This window comes from Camelina sativa, chromosome 2 (assembly GCF_000633955.1).
Source record: "Camelina sativa cultivar DH55 chromosome 2, Cs, whole genome shotgun sequence".
Lineage (NCBI taxonomy): Eukaryota > Viridiplantae > Streptophyta > Magnoliopsida > Brassicales > Brassicaceae > Camelina > Camelina sativa.
This window is the reverse complement of record NC_025686.1, coordinates 1,848,911-1,868,592: the sequence shown is the minus strand read 5'-3', so window position 1 is coordinate 1,868,592 and position 19,682 is coordinate 1,848,911. Positions and strand designations below refer to the sequence as shown.

General features: G+C 34.2%; 3 protein-coding genes and 1 pseudogene across 4 annotated transcripts; 1 reads left to right on the top strand and 3 right to left on the bottom strand.

Annotated features, from left to right (window-relative positions):
* Positions 8,781-10,310, bottom strand: LOC104714459 (probable galacturonosyltransferase 7). 2 transcript variants are annotated; one of them, XR_755861.2, is made up of 3 exons: positions 10,061-10,309; positions 9,515-9,762; positions 8,781-9,385 (listed from the first exon to the last, which is right to left on the bottom strand). XR_755861.2 is itself a non-coding variant. In XM_010431836.2 (2 exons), exons 1-2 carry the CDS (start codon positions 10,172-10,174, stop codon positions 9,518-9,520), a joined length of 351 nt encoding a protein of 116 aa, XP_010430138.1. In that variant the 5' UTR covers positions 10,175-10,310; the 3' UTR covers positions 9,392-9,517. The 2 variants fall into 2 exon arrangements, 1 of the variants encoding a protein (XP_010430138.1); XM_010431836.2 differs by lacking the exon at positions 8,781-9,385 and having other exon boundaries at positions 9,392-9,754; positions 10,061-10,310.
* Positions 13,898-16,014, top strand: LOC109126278 (annotated as a pseudogene).
* LOC104714455 (COMPASS-like H3K4 histone methylase component WDR5B) lies at positions 16,277-17,956 on the bottom strand. The gene is made up of 2 exons (XM_010431822.2): positions 17,232-17,956; positions 16,277-16,649 (listed from the first exon to the last, which is right to left on the bottom strand). The coding sequence occupies exons 1-2, from the start codon at positions 17,925-17,927 to the stop codon at positions 16,359-16,361; spliced, it is 987 nt and encodes a 328-aa protein (XP_010430124.1). The 5' UTR covers positions 17,928-17,956; the 3' UTR covers positions 16,277-16,358.
* Positions 18,203-19,661, bottom strand: LOC104714449. The gene is made up of 3 exons (XM_010431817.2): positions 19,315-19,661; positions 18,646-18,787; positions 18,203-18,432 (listed from the first exon to the last, which is right to left on the bottom strand). The coding sequence occupies exons 1-3, from the start codon at positions 19,584-19,586 to the stop codon at positions 18,349-18,351; spliced, it is 498 nt and encodes a 165-aa protein (XP_010430119.1). The 5' UTR covers positions 19,587-19,661; the 3' UTR covers positions 18,203-18,348.

The window sequence follows — 19,682 nt, the reverse complement described above, 5'->3', positions numbered from 1 at the left end:
AATTTACAGTTGCGTCTATTTATTGTAACTTTTAATTTTAAAAAATAGTTTAATATTTAAAAATAATAATAACAATCTGAATAAATACAAACAACAGTTACGACTTTGCTTAGTATTTTTTTGTAAGAAACTTGTTTTTATTTGGTTTTTTAAACTAAAACAGTTGTATCAATTCATTGTAGAGTTGTGTCTTTTCAGTATATTTTATTTAAATTTGTTCATCACAACTTTTCGTTCTAATAGGTGTGTCTATTTAAATAGTCATGTCTTTTGAACTTTCTATATATTTGTTTCTTCATCAATAACTATCAAATTATTGTTCGTAGAAATAAATTTTCCGCTTTATGTTGAATCTAAATAATTTGAATATTAATATCTAATATTCAACGTTATTCTATAGTCTAACTAAAATTTTAGAAATAATTACAGCAATATAGAAGTTTAATAAAACTTAATATAGAATTTATAGTTGCGTCTATTTATCGTTACTTTTCGTTAAAAAATATTTTAATATTTAAAATTTATATTATTTTGTTTTTAATTACAATTATTTAATAAAAAATTACATTTACTCATTACAACCATTAGTTCAATATTATCAGTCAGGATCACTTTGTCATAATGATTTTTTTAATTGTAGTTTTACCATAATTTTTCATAAAATATCTTATATTTATAATACATTAAACAATGTTTTGTGCAAAGTTGCATCTATTCTACATAATATTTTTTGTTATAAGTTTTCATTTTGATGGTTGTATTTTTAGTAACAGTTTATGTTTAATGTTTGTGTATTCAAACTATTCTATTACATTCAAATGATTTCATAATGTATAATTTTAAATTTTATTTACTTTCTTTTTTGTAAAATATTTCCCCTGCGACATCGCGGAGGGGGGTCGGAGTCCTAGTTTAAAGTAAAGGGAAACAGCAATGGTTGAACAGAAGCTAAGCTAAAATTTAATACAAGATTTCTAAGTACTCTTTCTACAAATTAATTAGCTCAACAAGATTCATAGTGAAAATATATACGGGTAAAGATTGAGTAACAATGGATATGGATTGACACTAACTAGGAAATCAAAAAATTAGCATTCAAAGTTGACAGCAATTTATACTAGCGTCACCGTTTGTTACGACGTAGAAAATAGAAATATGCATTAAACGAAAATGAAAAAAAATACGAAAGAAGAAGAAAAAAAAAGATTTGCCTGTTGGTTTAATCTACTCAAATCTAGATTTTATATATGGAAAAGGGATAACTCCTATGGCTTTAGGAGCTACTCACAGTTCGATACCGTGGCTGGTCTGGTTCTTATGGAAGGATAGGAATAACAAAGTTTTCCAAGGGGTACAATCAGAGCCAATAGATATCATTAATCAGGCTTTACGCGAACAATTGTGGTGGCAGGAAGCCCAAATGGCGGTCAAGGCCAGGCCCGCGTCGTCGGAACCTTTGCATATTCCGGAACTGTTAATTCGTTGTCAAGTTGATGGTTCGTGGAAATATTCGGAACCACGTTCAGGTTTAGGTTGGTGGTGTGGTGATGGTAAGAGTAAGACTTTAGTCTTGGGTGCAAGATGTCAACGTCGCAGTGCGTCCCCACTTCATTCGGAGATGGAAGCATTATTATGGGCAATGGAGTGTATTCTTTCTAGAGCATTGATTGTCAGAGGTTCGAGACGGATTCTGCAGAGTTGTTATCAATGGTGCAAGCTCCGGAGGAGTGGCCGGCCTTCTACTGTGTTTCAGTGATTGATTTCTCCCTGAAATTAGCTCCGCTACTCTGCTTCTAGATGAGTTCCAGGTGCTTAGTGCCTCCTTGCCTCTTTTCACCCTTTCCAAAATCCAAAGGACGTCCAATATGAAGGCTGATTGTTTAGCTCATTCTTCTAGATTGTTATTGTCGGAAACAACTTTTGTAAACATCTCTCCTCCAGTTTGGGCAACCAATCTAGGAGTTTTATTTTAATTAATGTTTAGTTGAAAGAAAAAAAGATTTGCAAGAAGTAATTAAATATTAAACGAAAATGGAAAGTAGGATCAAAAATCCCAAAGACACAATCAATCAATCCCCCAAACCGGGAAAGCTTAAGAGGAAATTGAAGAGTCATCCAGAAGGAGAGGAGAGCCAAACAGCAGCCTGAATTCAGAAGTTAAAAAACACTCAAGAGAGTTTAGGGTTGGAGAAGCCTTGTGACACACGCATGCCTAGAAGATGTACACTGAAGTTGGACGGCCGCAGAATAAAAAGCAGAAGAAGAAGGAGTCGTCTCTGTCTCTGTCTCTGTCTCTATTGCCAGATGAGGTTGCTCTGAACTGTCTGTTCTGCCTCTCAAGATTTGACCGCGCGTCTTTATCTCTAACCTCCAAAAGCTACCGCTCTCTCATGGTTTCGCCTGAGCTCTCCAAGAGCTATCGATACAAAGTAGTAACTGGAACATCTTAGAACATTGATTATACAATATACACTAAAAACAAATTAGAAAAGGAAACGAAAAACAAAAAAAAAAATTGTGCTCAGATCCGATGTTTCTTTTAATTCGTTGGTTGGAAGTACAAACTAAGTTTTTAATTGTAATACACCATGAGACGTCAAATACTATTGTACAAGGTTGAGCTGTTAAACATGTAACGGATCATTCGTTTGCAATTAAAAAAAAAAACTAAGATAATTAGAAGGCCATGTACGACTCGACTTTCTCAGACAACCAGGGCCAAAGGTAGTACATACGTAGTAATTAAGAACACATTTAATAAAACTCCTTTTTATTGATGAAATATGTATGATCGATGATATTTTCACAAACATAAAATTTAAGATAAATAAGTCTGCTTTCATCATAAATGCCAAATAACCATTTGTAGAAATAGAAGAAGCTTTTTAATTTTATCCTCTCATGCACCACCGGGGACTTTGTATACTGAAATACCAAACACCAATATGATAATTTGATGTTAATGTTACTTACATCATATGTGTTGTAGATGAAAAATGAGATGAATATATGTAATAGAGGCGTTATAATTAATGTTTACTTACCTCCACAGTAAGAGCCAGGAACTAATAGATCACCACATGCATGAGACAGTAAGCTGAGTTTTTTCACATCAATCTGCTGGGCAAATCGGGGATTGACAGCATCACATAGACAATACATCTTGTCAATTTTTAAGTTGTCACAACATTGTGAAATAGGAGGGAAGAATGGTGTATTCAGCCTCAAAGACTTAGAACAGTAACCAAAATCTTCATAACCTTTCGTTACGGCACATCCACGATAAGGTTTGAACGACGATGCTCTTGCAACAAGCAATATCAACATCTATACTATTAAAAGGGAAGCATTATTTACAAGGCAATATGAATTCTGAAATATATGACATAAAATGACCTTGAATAAATTAAAAAGCATACAATACAAGAGGGACATTAAAGTAATTTTAGATGTCAAAACGCGCGGATCCTTCTGTCACCCGGGTTTAATTAATTTGGGTTATATTTACTGTGTTCGGAGTCAGATTATTATTCCCATCATTAACAAAGTCTCATTCAGAATAAATGCTCGGCCCTTTCCATCAGTGATTACACGTCTGGCCATACGAAGGATATCCCGTAAGCCATTATCTAGAGACCTAATAAATACAATAGTCCAGAAATCAACAAATCTTTCCAAAAAAAAACATAATTCTTTAAATAAAAATCTTAACTACTAAGATATTGATAATTATTAAGATATTGTATTCCTAAAATAAATCGAATATCAATAATAATGGAACACTTAATCTATACTTATGTCCCCATAGTCACGCATATTCTAAACTAATGAAAAAGGAAAGAAAAACTTATTATTGATATTGTCACGGAAATTAAGGTAATTCTAAATATGTAAAATTAACAAATTTGCGTGTCTTTCGGCTACAATGTTTCCAAAACTAATAAGAAAATATTACACCAAATAACTCTTATTTACCATGTTCCCATTTGCCCATTTACTTGCAAAATACTTCAACTATAAATATTTGGCTCGGCGAATACAATGTATCCTGAAATATATGAATCCTAAAATGGAAGCATTATTTACAAGGCAAAATGAATCCTGAAATATATGACATAAAATGACCCTGAATAAATTAAAAAGCATACAATACAAAAGGGACATTAAAGTAATTTTAGATGTCAAAACGCGCGGATCCTTCTGTCACCCGGGTTTAATTAATTCAGGTTATATTTACTGTGTTTGGAGTCAGATTATTATTCCCATCAATAACAAAGTCTCATTCAGAATAAATGCTCGGCCCTTTCCATCAGTGATTACACGTCTGGCCATACGAAGGATATCCCGTAAGCCATTATCTAGAGACCTAATAAATACAATAGTCCAGAAATCAACAAATCTTTCCAAAAAAAAACATAATTCTTTAAATAAAAATCTTAACTACTAAGATATTGATAATTATTAAGATATTGTATTCCTAAAATAAATCGAATATCAATAATAATGGAACACTTAATCTATACTTATGTCCCCATAGTCACGCATATTCTAAACTAATGAAAAAGGAAAGAAAAACTTATTATTGATATTGTCACGGAAATTAAGGTAATTCTAAATATGTAAAATTAACAAATTTGCGTGTCTTTCGGCTACAATGTTTCCAAAACTAATAAGAAAATATTACACCAAATAACTCTTATTTACCATGTTCCCATTTGCCCATTTACTCGCAAAATACTTCAACTATAAATATTTGGCTCGGCGAATACAATGTATCCTGAAATATATGAATCCTAAAATGGAAGCATTATTTACAAGGCAAAATGAATCCTGAAATATATGACATAAAATGACCCTGAATAAATTAAAAAGCATACAATACAAAAGGGACATTAAAGTAATTTTAGATGTCAAAACGCGCAGATCCTTCTGTCACCCGGGTTTAATTAATTCGGGTTATATTTACTGTGTTCGGAGTCAGATTATTATTCCCATCAATAACAAAGTCTCATTCAGAATAAATGCTCGGCCCTTTCCATCAGTGATTACACGTCTGGCCATACGAAGGATATCCCGTAAGCCATTATCTAGAGACCTAATAAATACAATAGTCCAGAAATCAACAAATCTTTCCAAAAAAAAACATAATTCTTTAAATAAAAATCTTAACTACTAAGATATTGATAATTATTAAGATATTGTATTCCTAAAATAAATCGAATATCAATAATAATGGAACACTTAATCTATACTTATGTCCCCATAGTCACGCATATTCTAAACTAATGAAAAAGGAAAGAAAAACTTATTATTGATATTGTCACGGAAATTAAGGTAATTCTAAATATGTAAAATTAACAAATTTGCGTGTCTTTCGGCTACAATGTTTCCAAAACTAATAAGAAAATATTACACCAAATAACTCTTATTTACCATGTTCCCATTTGCCCATTTACTCGCAAAATACTTCAACTATAAATATTTGGCTCGGCGAATACAATGTATCCTGAAATATATGAATCCTAAAATGGAAGCATTATTTACAAGGCAAAATGAATCCTGAAATATATGACATAAAATGACCCTGAATAAATTAAAAAGCATACAATACAAGAGGGACATTAAAGTAATTTTAGATGTCAAAACGCACGGATCCTTCTGTCACCCGGGTTTAATTAATTCGGGTTATATTTACTGTGTTCGGAGTCAGATTATTATTCCCATCAATAACAAAGTCTCATTCAGAATAAATGCTCGGCCCTTTCCATCAGTGATTACACGTCTGGCCATACGAAGGATATCCCGTAAGCCATTATCTAGAGACCTAATAAATACAATAGTCCAGAAATCAACAAATCTTTCCAAAAAAAAACATAATTCTTTAAATAAAAATCTTAACTACTAAGATATTGATAATTATTAAGATATTGTATTCCTAAAATAAATCGAATATCAATAATAATGGAACACTTAATCTATACTTATGTCCCCATAGTCACGCATATTCTAAACTAATGAAAAAGGAAAGAAAAACTTATTATTGATATTGTCACGGAAATTAAGGTAATTCTAAATATGTAAAATTAACAAATTTGCGTGTCTTTCGGCTACAATGTTTCCAAAACTAATAAGAAAATATTACACCAAATAACTCTTATTTACCATGTTCCCATTTGCCCATTTACTTGCAAAATACTTCAACTATAAATATTTGGCTCGGCGAATACAATGTATCCTAAAACAATATCGACGAAAACCAATTCATATATAAAATAACTGCAAACAATGGAATCACGAGTTTGCTAACTTATGTTACTTAGGTATGTATCTTTTTAAGTATTACACTAATTTGTAGAACAAATTATTTAGTTTATATTGTTTTAGCTTATACTCGGTTAGCTGAATTTCAGGTAGGTATTGGTGAAGACGTGAGTGATGATCAATGGTGGATTATGCCTCTTACATGAAACCAAATTGTTTAAAGTTGCTATACATTCTTTTCATATTTTATTATTTCGGCAAACATTACATTATCTATCATGTCGAAATCTATTTACACTTTCAGTTGGGATCTATTAGTTTCTGAGATTTGTCTAAAACTGGTTGAACCAAGGGCGGACGTACGTTACGGTTAACCGGGGGACTTGCCACGGGTAAATTTTTTAGTTTAGTGTTATTTTACATGAGTTTTTAAGTATGCACCTGCTAAAATATCCCATTACCCTATTTTCTTCTTACATACACGTTTTGTGTTGTGTATAATACTAAAATATCATAAAAATACAATACAAAAACTTAATTTTGTTTATATTTCCTATGTTAACAAGCCCATATTCTATTAATAAAAGAAAATTTTATTACTTATCTTAACTTGACAAAACTAATCAAATGTTTTAACTGATATAATTTTATTTAAAAAATAACAATAAAAAATTTTAATATTATTGCCGCGGATAAATTATTTTCTGGATCCACCATATAAACACAGATTTAATAAGGAAAGTGTCTAGAATAAGAAATTTAATCCTAAAATGTGGATTATTAATTTCAATATTCGAAAATGTGGATTCAAGAATAGTATAAAAGTAGAGCTGATGGTGATTTTATAATCATTTTTTTGGTTAATCATAGATAATGATAATATGACAAAGCAATATAATCAAAAAGAGGAATTCGCGATATAGATTTGGGGGTTGTCATCTTACTTGCAGTCTAGAGATTAATTTGAGAAACCTATTTGGATATTTATTTAATCTAATTTGCATCTTAAACAAAACTCTTTAAATTTAGAAAGTAAAAATTTAAACAAAAAAATTACCACCTTAAACCAAACACAATATAACCAAAACCACTCTTTAAACAAAAAAATTTAAATTTTCAAATGGTTATCATATTAGTATATCCAAATTACCACCTTAAACCAAACACAATATAACCAAAACCAAACTGTTATATTAAAACTCATAATGTTGGAAATATGAACTCCAAACCTCAAACCCTAACCCTAACCCTAACCCCTAAATGTCATTTTTGAATGTTATACACATTTTGATCAAACTGTGTAAAAATCAATTTTTTCTATAATTATTACTTTTTATTGCTTATAATGATTGTAATATTCATTTTTTCATTCTATATTTTAATTTTTGAGTTATAATAATTCTAATTTACAAATATTTCATAAGTCAGCCGTTTATGTCGATAACTCAGCCATATCAGTCAATTGTTTGAGAAATACTTTTATTAAAAAAAAAAAAATAAATTCAAATTTTGATTTTTTTTTTTAAATAAAAAATCGCTAAAATCTCATTTATTACGCATGTGGTTCTTAACAATAAACATAATTATTGTTTGCGTCTCCCCAACAACACTTTTTGTATTCTCGAGAAGGTATATAATAAATTAATATATCCGTTGCATAACTCAGCCATAACGTTATCATAACTTAGCCAACCCTCAAATTAGAATGACTAAATAACCGACCAAACCGAAACGAACCGGAAACTATTTTTTCCATTATTTTCGGTTAATTACGGTTATATTCGGCTTGCTATCGGTTATATTAAGTTAATCCACCTAATTTGGATAACATTTGAATTATTTATGGTTATATATTCATCTAACCAACCCATAACCGGAAATAACCGAAAAGTAATTTCAAAAAATTTCAAATTTTCAAATGGTTATCATATTAGTATATCCAAATTACCACCTTAAACCAAACACAACATAACCAAAACCAAACTGTTATATTAAAACTCATAATGTTAGAAATATGAACCTTACACCTCAAACCCTAACCCTAACCCTAACCCTAACCTCTAAATGTCATGTTTTGAATGTTTTACATATTTTGATCAGACTGTGTAAAATCAATATTTGTCTATAATTATTACTTTTTATTGCTTATTATGATTGTAATATTAATTTTTTTTTCATTCTATATTTTAATTTTAAGTTATAATAATTCTAGTTTACAAATATTTCATAAGTCAGCCGTTTATGTCGATAACTCAGCCATATCAATCAATTGTTTGAAAAATATTTTATTTCTTTTATTCGCAATTCAAATTCAAATTTTTTAATTAATTTGAATAATATATTGTGAGAAAATCTAACTTTATGTATTTATTATGTGTGGATGAGCAAGCATAGAATTAGTGATCTTTTGCTATTCACCAACAACACTTTTTGTAATATCGAAAAACGTTTTAATTAAATAATTTATTAAAAATCTGACAGAGCAAAAGACTCAGGAAAGAAAGAAAAATACGTACAAATATCTCATAACTCCGTAATTCATAACTCAACCGTATAAAATATATAACTCAGCCGTTTAAGTTACGTAAATCAGCCATAACTTTAAAAATAGACAAATCAATATTTTACATACCCAAGTACAATTCATCTTGAACTGAGCATAGTCACGAACTATCTTTAAAGAGTGTGTCTTCATATGGGTGTCTTCAGCACTATGTTCACAAAACAGAGCTAACAGATTTAATATTTTGTCTCTTCACGTTTCTAGTTGGATCTTAATCACGTTTGACAATAAACATAAAGTTGAATACTTCTACAGTTCTACACTTCCACTAAACAACAGACCTAAATGGACTGAATCATCAATATGTCACTTGAAATAAGCTGCAACCTTATCAAGCATTCCTCCCACTTCAAGCATATACGGGTCTGCAACCAACAACAAAGTCACCCACCTGTCATAGGTTTTCTCCACATACTTTACAAAATCTGCAAAAAGAGTGGCAAGCATCCCCTATGATTAGAGTGGCAACATAGTCAACACGTATATGGTCTTTTGAAAATTGTATTGCTTCAGCTTGTAGCTATCAAGTATCAATTATGGAGTGACCCCGATTTAGCTTCCCTGCAGGAAAAAAAAAAAAAAAAAAACAGAACACACAAGTTTTTGATGTGAGTTGATTAAGTTTGGATACTATCTTTTCTTTGCGTGTGACCTTGCTTCTAAAGCATTGGCCGTATGTAAACTACTTACTCATCAAGGATTCACGTTACAGTCACTCAAGAACCGATCTTCCCGATTCATATGCTTTCTCCAATAGTTTTTGTGCTTTGGGATTCCCACCTCAAGCCACGGCTTCATGTTCCCGTTATAGTGCAATACGGCAGCATTTTTTATGGCTTGAGCATTGACGTAGTGGTCATAACCAAGACCTGATAGTGCCCATTTGTCGTCTAGAGCATAAACTTGGTCTTGAAATGTAAGCAAGCTTGCCTGCAAGACTGTAAGTGTATCAAACGGCGTCAAGAAAAATCACGTCTATAATCCAACAAAGTTCAAAAAAAAAAACAGAAATGAGATCTACAGAAGAAACAGATTTAAAAAACTGATCGATCTCCGGGCTCATAGAAGCAGGAAGATGAACGTACCGATTAGAGAAAAAACAAGTAACAGTAGTAGTAGTAACAAAGAACGAACGAATAGTAACAGAGTAATCGAATCAAGTAACAGAGAAACACAAGATCGGAACAGATCCGTCGAGGATGATCACTCGGAGTCCGATCTTGGCGTGTAACAGACCTTGGAATCAACAACGTCGCCGTATTGAGAGAAGGGTGTCTCAAGAGCTCTGTCATCGGTGTCCCAGCCTAGACCTCCAACGAAGCACCGGAACTCAAAATCTGCGGACGCCATTGAAAGATTTTGAGAAAGGAGAAGAAGATCTAGGGTTTAACAGTGAGGGACGAAAGGGATTTGTGAAGAATGAAGAAGACGAAGTCTCCAATTTAGGGGTGAGGGAGGCTGAGATGATGACTAACTCAAGGTTAAGATATTTTTTAAGGTTTAGTAAAAGATTGGTTTAACCATGGTTAGACGTGTGGTTTATGTTTAGTGATGTCGAAAATCGAAAATGATGTGTATTTTAATTGGTTGATGTGTATTTTTTTTTTAAATTTTTTACTCAAAATCGAAAAATAAAACCCAAGGGGTAAATTGTAATTACACCCAGGACACTAAACATTTGAGTAATTTTCAAAAGATTTATAGATATGAGTAATAAACCAACTTTTGGATAACATTTGAGTAATTCTTTCATTCGAAAATGTGGATTCAAGAATAGTATAAAAGTAGAGCTGATGGTGATTTTATAATCATTTTTTTGGTTAATCATAGATAATGATAATATGACAAAGCAATATAATCAAAAAGAGGAGTTCGCGATATAAATTTGGGGGTTGTCATCATACTTGCAGTCTAGAGATTAATTTGAGAAACCTTTTTGGATATTTATTTAATCTAATTTGCATCTTAAACAAAACTCTTTAAATTTAGAAAGTAAAAGAACCTGATAAACGATGGCGAACCTTGCTTTGGGCGTTGATCATGACCTATCCATCTCAATTTCGATCCATTGATTATTTGCATGAAAAATGAAATTGATAAAACAAGAATGAAAACCTGATAGAAATCCAAAACCTAGCTTAAATACAAATTAACAAATTGGAAGTGCTTACCTTGCTCTATGATAACACACATAGAGTTCATCTCACTGGATTCGGCAAATTATTGAAATTATTGAACTTGGATGTCGCTTGAAGTTTCTATCAAATTTGTTTATGTGGAAGAAGAAGGTTAAACTTTTCGCCTCTTCAAGTTGGACTGTCATCGATTTTTTTTTTTCGGTGAGTTTGTAGGGAAAATTCAAAAATGCGTATCGGTTACTTTGATTTATTGGGCATTAGAAAGAGATATTGTTTATGGGCTAAATCGAACCCAACACATAATTGTTAGCCCGTAACTTTTATGTTGGAGTTAATAACTAATAGATTAAAATTATAGGATTTTTAGTGTAATTAATCCTATGTTCTATAATGTTCTATACTAACTTGGAGGATAATCGAGAGTAAAGTATGCAAGTAGATTTAGAGTTCCACTCGCTAACATAGTTTAAATTAATAAAAGTCAACTAATTATGGAGAAAGTTATGATTTTCTTCAAACGAACAAACTCTATTATATTCATAACAAATTTTCTATACTGCATTCAGACACATTTTTAACATTATAAACTCTAACCAAATAACTATAAAAGAATAATAGTTATTTTCTGTTTGACCAATTATTTTCTTTATGAGATAAACAGCTTTGGTCTAAAACAATAATAACTATATTTCAAACACTTACATGAAAACACTAAAACAAAACTAAGTTTTTGCAAAAAAAACCCTGCACGTACGTGCGGGTCCGGATCTAGTAACAATATAAATCTTCATCATCAGATCTCCAATTCTTCTTTTCTCTATGATATGTCTTCTTTGTTTTATATAAATCCTTTGATATATATGTCTATTTAAAGAAATTGATAGGCAATAAAGAAAAAGGGAAGATAATAATATCTACAAAGCAATACAATATTTACTGCTAATTTTTCATTTTTAAAAGTCAACAGATCTTGTGATTGTTAATAAAGGAATTAACAAAAAAAAAAAAGGTTTTTTTTTCTCCTGTTGATTTGTCGTCAGTGAAGGCAGCAGCGTATGATTTAATAGGCCATATATTAAACAAGCCCAAATTGCCAAATAGGGCCGAAGAATGTTAAATAAGGCCCAAATTGTCAAAAAGGAAAAAAAGAAGTCGCCTGAACTGAAGAGAGAGAGATGATCATCGAATCGATGGTCGCCTGGTCGGCATCGGACAAGGAAGAGCTATGATGAGTTGCAGCAACAACAAGTTAGAATTTTGAGTTTTTGGGTTTCATAGACCGAGTGAAGTCTTAAAATTGGAGGCAGAAGCAAGAGAAGCTTGTGAGCTATTCTATTGGATCAAAATGATTATGAGCTGAAGAAGAAGAGAGGACTTCATGAATTGTGTAAATGAATCGTAGCCTTGAAGGTCTTTCTTCATTGAAGTTTCAGGCAAGGAAACATAGTAAGAAGAAGAAGAAGTCACGAGAAAGAGTTGTCTCCTGGATTAAAAAGCTTGGACTTAAAGATTCACGTCTACCAAGTGGTTTTCTTCTAGAGGTTGTTTTATTCAAGTTTTTGCAGCTAAAAGAGACGATAGAGCTTCAAGGAGTTGTTTTAACTTAAGGTGCAGCTATGTATATCACATCACAAGAGGTATGGGTTCATATCAGTATCAGTGTATCAAGGAGTTGTTTGAGTAAATGCAGTTTCTTAATAATAAAAAAAGGTTGCAGCTGTTTGAAGTTTCAGAAAGGGCTAATGTGTGAGGTTTATTTGATGGGGATATTGAACTGCCGGCTTAGTTTTCCTCCTTAAAAGAAGACATATAGCAGGTTTTATTGGGGCTAATCTATTCTCAGAGAAATTTCTTTCAAGGAGAAGATATTGTTTAAGGTTTAATTAAGATCTCACGGTGTTATGATATTCTTGTGGACTATATCATAATGTATGTTTTTACGGCTGTGGGTTATACCATTGGTTCTCTAGTAGCGGTAAGAAGAGTCAAGGTTAAGATTTGATGGTCGGAGAATCATAGCTAGTTGCGTCCATAGTTGAACTACTAGTGTGGTTCTGTTTTCTGTTTTTTGTTTTTTGGTCATCATCATATATATAAACAAACAGATATAACATCTTTACATAAGTTCTAAGTGATAGACAACGAAATAGAAAAACACATTCATAAGTGGGCACAGACACGCGCTACCTTGTAGATCTTCCCAGGTCGACAGAAGTAACTTTTGGTAGGGGAACAATGCACATCTTTCGAACAGATGCACAACCCCTCCAATGCACAACGTTATGTATCTACGGTAAGGTCGCCTCCCAAACCCAATACTGCGTCTGTCCATTTGCTCAAAAATAGCCCTAGTGGGTCAAACATCTGCTTCATCGTCAAGAACAGAGCTGCATCCTCCTGGTACTTCTCAATGGCGTTCATAAATGCAACGTTTCTGTGTCTTAACCCAATGTGGCAACCCCTCGTACTTGAACAATCCCATCTGCTCGATCTCCTCGAAATAATCTTCATACATCTGAGGCATCAACGGGTCTATGCTTATGTAGTATGTAAATTCGAATTCCATACCCTCAAATCCGATGCCTAAGTATGCAAAATAAAGTTGAACAGACCGGATCAACACACCTTTGTATAAAGCTACGTACGTACGGGCTATATAAATATGCAGAGAGCATCAAGCTTTTTATACTCATTACTCAAAATAAATCTCTTACTTACTCAAAAACATTCACTAAGAAAATCATAAATGTCGACAAATCTATATCGGAGTCGGAACCAGAGTGGCAGTTGGTATCATCCGTGAATCAAATGATCTCTCTCTCTTCTGCTCCGTAGAATCGGATATGGAGCTCATATCACTCAGTGCTCAAATATCATCTTATCTCAACACAAGTGATTTGGAGAGGGATCGGAGCTCATGTCACTCATTGCTACGATGATCTCTCTCGTCGACTTTACGAATTCGGAGCCACCAGAGGTGAAGGTCATATCACTCATTACGCAACTAATGCCTCTCATTAACGATAGGAATGTTGTCATGGACACTATAGGACCACGGCTTCGAGGCCGGATTCGGAGTCAGAGATCATATCACTCATTAATGATATAATCACCATGCTTAACTTTCCGGATTTGGATTCCCAACCAAAGCCGCTAAAGAAACATCTCTAAGAAACATCTCTACTCAAGAATTTGGATTTCCGGATTTGGATTCCCAACCAATCGTCACTCACTACTCAAGAAACATCTCTCGTCAACTCGATTGATTTGGATTCCCAACCAAAGCCGCTAAAGAAGCTCCTATCAATCATTTCTCAACAGTGTCTCTCTCTCCCATATCGGATTCAGATTTGGATCCAGACCTAGATTTTGACTGCACGTCATTCGTTGATAAAAAATGTTGAGTTTGGAGCCAAAGCCAGAGCCGAAGCTCACAGTCTTATGCATTCAAATAGCCTCCCTTGCCTCCTTCATTGATACAAAGTGGGAGAAGCTTATTTCCTTATGCCCTCAAGTAGACGTGATATTGAAAGAAGGGAAATCTAATGTGATAGCCAATTACATGAGGAGCAGCAAGCTGGAGTGTCTCCCTTCAAACCGGAAGTAATACAAGTTAACAGAAGGAGAAGACAACATTACACATTTTCTCTGCCAAGGATGCAAAGGCAAGAACCATAAAGAATATAACCAGGCTCCAGTTGAGATCAAACACCCTTTTCATCCAAAACACACTCTTCGGCTTGTCTTCTTGCGCTCTCTTTCCACGAGGGATTGCTATTGTTGCGATAAAAGTATCAAAGAGATATTTTATCATTGCTCGGCCTGCGATTTTGCTATTAATTTTTCTTGTGTGCAGAAATCACCAGCCTTGTCTATGGACCATCTGAAGTGGCATGAGCATACTCTTTCTCTGTTTCCAACAAAAAATCATTTTACTTGCAGCGTTTGTGCCTTGGCACATTCAAGTTGTCCTTTCTATGTATGCCCACCTTGTGATTTTTTGGTCCATCAAAAGTGTATCGGTTTACCACGTGTCATAAGGATATCTCGTCATTCTCATCGTATCTCTTTTACCCATTCGTTTGGCCAATGAGTGTTTGTCGCAGAAAGATAGACAATGGACAATGGTTATGGGCGATATTGTTGCAACAAGATCTTGCGGGAGAGCCAGAAGAAGATATTGAAGAAGTTAAGCCGTTTGTGAGAATAAGTGATGGTATCATACAACATTTCAGTCATGACCATCATCATATGATACTTGATGTGAACACTGGCAGCGATTATGACGAGAATAAGCTGTGTCAAGCATGCACCACACCAATCTATTTCGGTAACTTCTACTCTTGTATGCAATGTTATTACATCCGCATGTGCTCACACTAGTGTGTGGATATGAAGGTGACTTTCATGCTAACAAATGTTCAATTTGTCCTTCGTTGTGCGCATCCGGTTTCTTTTATGAGTGTGGTGAAGAAGAATGTTATTTCCGAGTACACGTGAAGTGTGCCACAATTTCTGAGCCACTAGTTCATGATAGTCATATGCATCCTTTATTCCTAACATCGAAACCAGAAGAGATGCGAAGAAGATGTTATGTTTGTTTGGATTCAAGAAATGGTTGCTGGGAAACATTCAATTGCATTGAGTGTGACTTTGCTTTATGTTTAGGATGTGCGAATTTACCTCATGAGGTGAGGTATAAGCATGATAAGCATCACTCTTTCTTATGGGGAGGAGACAAGTACCAAAAGCTCTTGGTGTTAAGTTTGTGAGGATATAATATATTTGAATGGACAATATTATACGTGTGATGAGTACTGTTGTGTCACCCTACACATTGATTGTCTGCTTGGGAGTGACTTATACATGAAGCCCCATTCATCGTGGATCTACCGCTTTGAAAATATACAGGTTCTTCCCAACAATCTTCATATGTCTCGACCTACTTGTTCCCGGTGTAAGAAGCGTTGTCCTCACAAAATAGTTTTCAGACACTTTGGATTAATATATTGTTCCATACACTGTACTACTGTAGTCACCCTTTATAATTAAAGAGAAGTACAATCAAGAGAATGTCCAAAATTAGTTATTTTAATTACTCAGATTGCCATTTGAATTATTTGTAATCGAGTCACTTATTTGAAATTTAAGGTCATTTCCAAATTATCCTTCCTTCCCAAAAAAAAATCACAATCTATATATTAAACTAGGTCATGTCATAATCCACCATAGGATAAGAATACTCACCAACTTGCTAGAGATTTTCATCCTATTCCGAACCACCAAAATAGTGTGTTTCAGATCAAACAACAAATCAGTTCTAAGCAAATCTTAAATTATTCTTGTTTCCATTGTTTCCTTAAATATACATACAAATTCATGTTCTAAGCAATTTCTCAAGCATCCTGTTTCCAAATCCTGATAGTTTTATCCATATGATTACCCGATGAAGCTATCTCGTTCTGACCCGGATGGCAACTCACCGAGATCACTGCATCCGTGTGGCCTTCTAGTCTCTGCAGTATATTTTTCTGCTGAAGATCCCACAGATACACGCAATGGTCCTCTGATCCACTCACAATGTACTTCCCATTCGTTACAGAAAACGCCGATGTGATACAGAATACTTTGTTCGTATGTCCTGTATACACTTTCAAAAACTTCCCCGTCGCATAGTTCGACAGCTTCTGTTGGTTTTTATCCCATATACAAAGATAAATCAATCTATTAGTAACTAGCATTACAAGAGAATCTACTACTACTAGTCTCAGATTCAATATTAGTTCTGTATCAAAATGTTCTCAAGATCAGTAAATAACACAAATCCAAGAACCCATTACTTCTACTGTATCAAAATGTTCTCAAGATCAACAAAATGCAAGAATCCATTAAAAGACTAGACGATAGTCAGATTCTTAACTTCTTTGTTCATATCCAAAATCAAACATGATGCAAACCAAACCATCAGTAACTAGCATTACAAGAGAATCTACTAGTCAGTCTCAGATTCAATTTGCTCTGTATCAAAATCTTCTCAAGATCAGCAAAGAACACAAATGCAAGAACCCATTACTTCTACGGTATCAAAATGTTCTCAAGATCAACAAAATGCAAGAATCCATCAAACACTAGACAATAGTCACATTCTTAACTTCTTGTTCATATCTCAATCTCAAAACAAACATGATGCAAACCAATATATCTACACTCTTCAATTCATAACCAGATTTTGATTCACAGACTAAGGCAACAAGAAGTATAGAACTTACGAGAGTGCTATCGAGAGTAGCAACGAGTATAAACTTCCCATTAGGAGAGAACTTGGCAAAAGAAACAGCAGGAGACTTATCATCGATAAGAGTCTTCAAGCAAGTTCCTTCAGTAGCATCCCAAATCTTGCAAGAACCATCATGACTTCCAGAAACAATCAACGATCCATCCCTATTGAAATGCACACTCGAGATCGGCATCGAATGAGCTTTAATCGTCCTAACACACTTGCCAGTTTTAACCTCCCAAATCCGGATCGTCTCGTCAAAGGAACCAGAGACAATCAAATTCGAAGGAGGATTGAAATTAACACAGAAGACAAAGTTCGTATGACCTTTAAGAACCTTGAGACACTCGTAAGGAGATCTAGCGTCCCAGATTCGAAGCGTAGAATCATCAGAGGCAGAGCAAGTGTAATGCGAATCAGAAGACCAAGCTAGATCGGAGATACCGTTAGAGTGACCTTCGTAACGGTGGATGAGAGAGTAATTCGTAGCTGACCAGAGAATCATGGTTTTGTCTACGGAAGCGGAGGCGAGAAGGTTGCCGTCGTTGGAGAATTTGACGCATGAGATCGCCGCCGTGTGACCTTCTAGGGTTTTCAGGTGACGGTATGGTTTATACATCGGAACGTTTCCGCTTCCTCCTCCTACGTTACCGGCTCCGTTACTCGCTCCGTTACCGCCGCTTGCCATCGCCGTCTCTCCTCGTCGGATTAAGCAAACTTCTCAATGATGAAGTTTCAGAAGCGTACTAATATATACATCCGGTTCGGTTTGAATGTGTAATCGATTTTGGTTTGGTTTGGTTCGGTTCAGGTTGGGTTATTGTTTGTACCACGATAAAAACTGAAATTATATTCAGTTAATTTGGTTCAATTCGAATTTACTGTATACGAATTTGGTTTAGTTGGTTCGATGGCAATTATTGGCTTCAGTATAGCTGGTTTGATTTCGGTTTGAATACTCTCGGTTCAATTCGATATTTTATGCCAACTACATTATAATGAAACTGAACTGAGCTAAACCCAAAGATGACTGTTATTATACACACAAACAGAGGGAAAGATTTATGCAAGAAACGAATTTTATTTAGAGGAGATTGGGGAAGATCCTACTATGAAGTCTTGTTTTTGCCATATATATCTTCATAGCCATCAGATACTCTTTTCCTTCTTTCAGCAATCATATCTGAATACGACTGAAACAACCAAAGAACACAACACCATCAGACCTCAAAAACAAGACCACGATTTGCTCAATAAGACTGGAGTAAGTCCTGTTTCCCTAAGACTATGGAAACTAGCATCGTGTGAAGATATTACAACAAGATATTTACTTTCTTTCACTCAGACTTTAGTCATTAACAGATTTTGGTAACTATAAAAGGAGAGTTTAGCAGATTCATTCATACCTTTGGGTAGCTATAAAGGAAAATGTACCACCAAGCACCAATTAAACCAACAGCAAGCGATGAAACTAAGACTGAATGGAGTATTACCCAGCTACATGCCACTATTGATACACCTGTTAGCATTATCGTCCATGGCTGACACCTGAGAAACATAGCCACTGCTTATTCAAAACCTTATCTCAAGAAAAGGAAGAACCCTAGGCCCTGAAAAACGTTAAAAGTTCTTGTTTGCAAATACACACCAGATCAAATAGATATCCAAAGCTGTAGTTGCTAAAGGTTTTGAATCTCTTCTTAACCCACTTAGATTACATAATCTGTATGGTTCTTCACTATCTTCCTAATCCAAAGATTCAAACTTTTGTCTTTTCTAGCTTCCAAAACAGAGTGAAGAACCACAACTCAAATCATGAAACTGAAATTTGGTAAGACTTGTTCTAAGTAGCATCAATTGATTAATTCAGCTTCATTCAAAAAAGGTTCTTGGGTAGGCATAATTTGCTAACCAAGATTAAGGATTGATCCACTTTGAACTTTAGAAATGACCTTAAGACTCTATGAACAAACTCTATCTAAGCTCTAAACCCATGTTCAGAACTAGCCAACAATCTTAACACCAAATCCAAAATAGTTGAAACAAATTGAACTGGGAACTTGATTGAGACATACCAAGACGGTTTAGTGTCCCAAACGGAGTCGTATTCTAGAGATAGATTGTCTAAGAGACCTTCCATGTCATCAACTACGCCATTTTCATTACCGAACCTCGAATCATTGGGCTCTCTCCGATTCCCACCCAAACTTCTAATCTTCGTGCTAATCCTTATTGGTTTGAAATTGAACGAGGGAAGCTCCGTTCGGTAGCTGAGTTTTGTAAGACGAGCCTGAGTCAGAGGCCGAAACGGTGGCAGAGCCACGGCGGTGATGGAGAGACTTGCCATCTGAAGATGACGGAGATAAGGATAAAGGACTCAATTGACTCTAATTAAAATGTGTGGGTGCTTTGTATAATAATTAAACAACTACTGTATATGTTT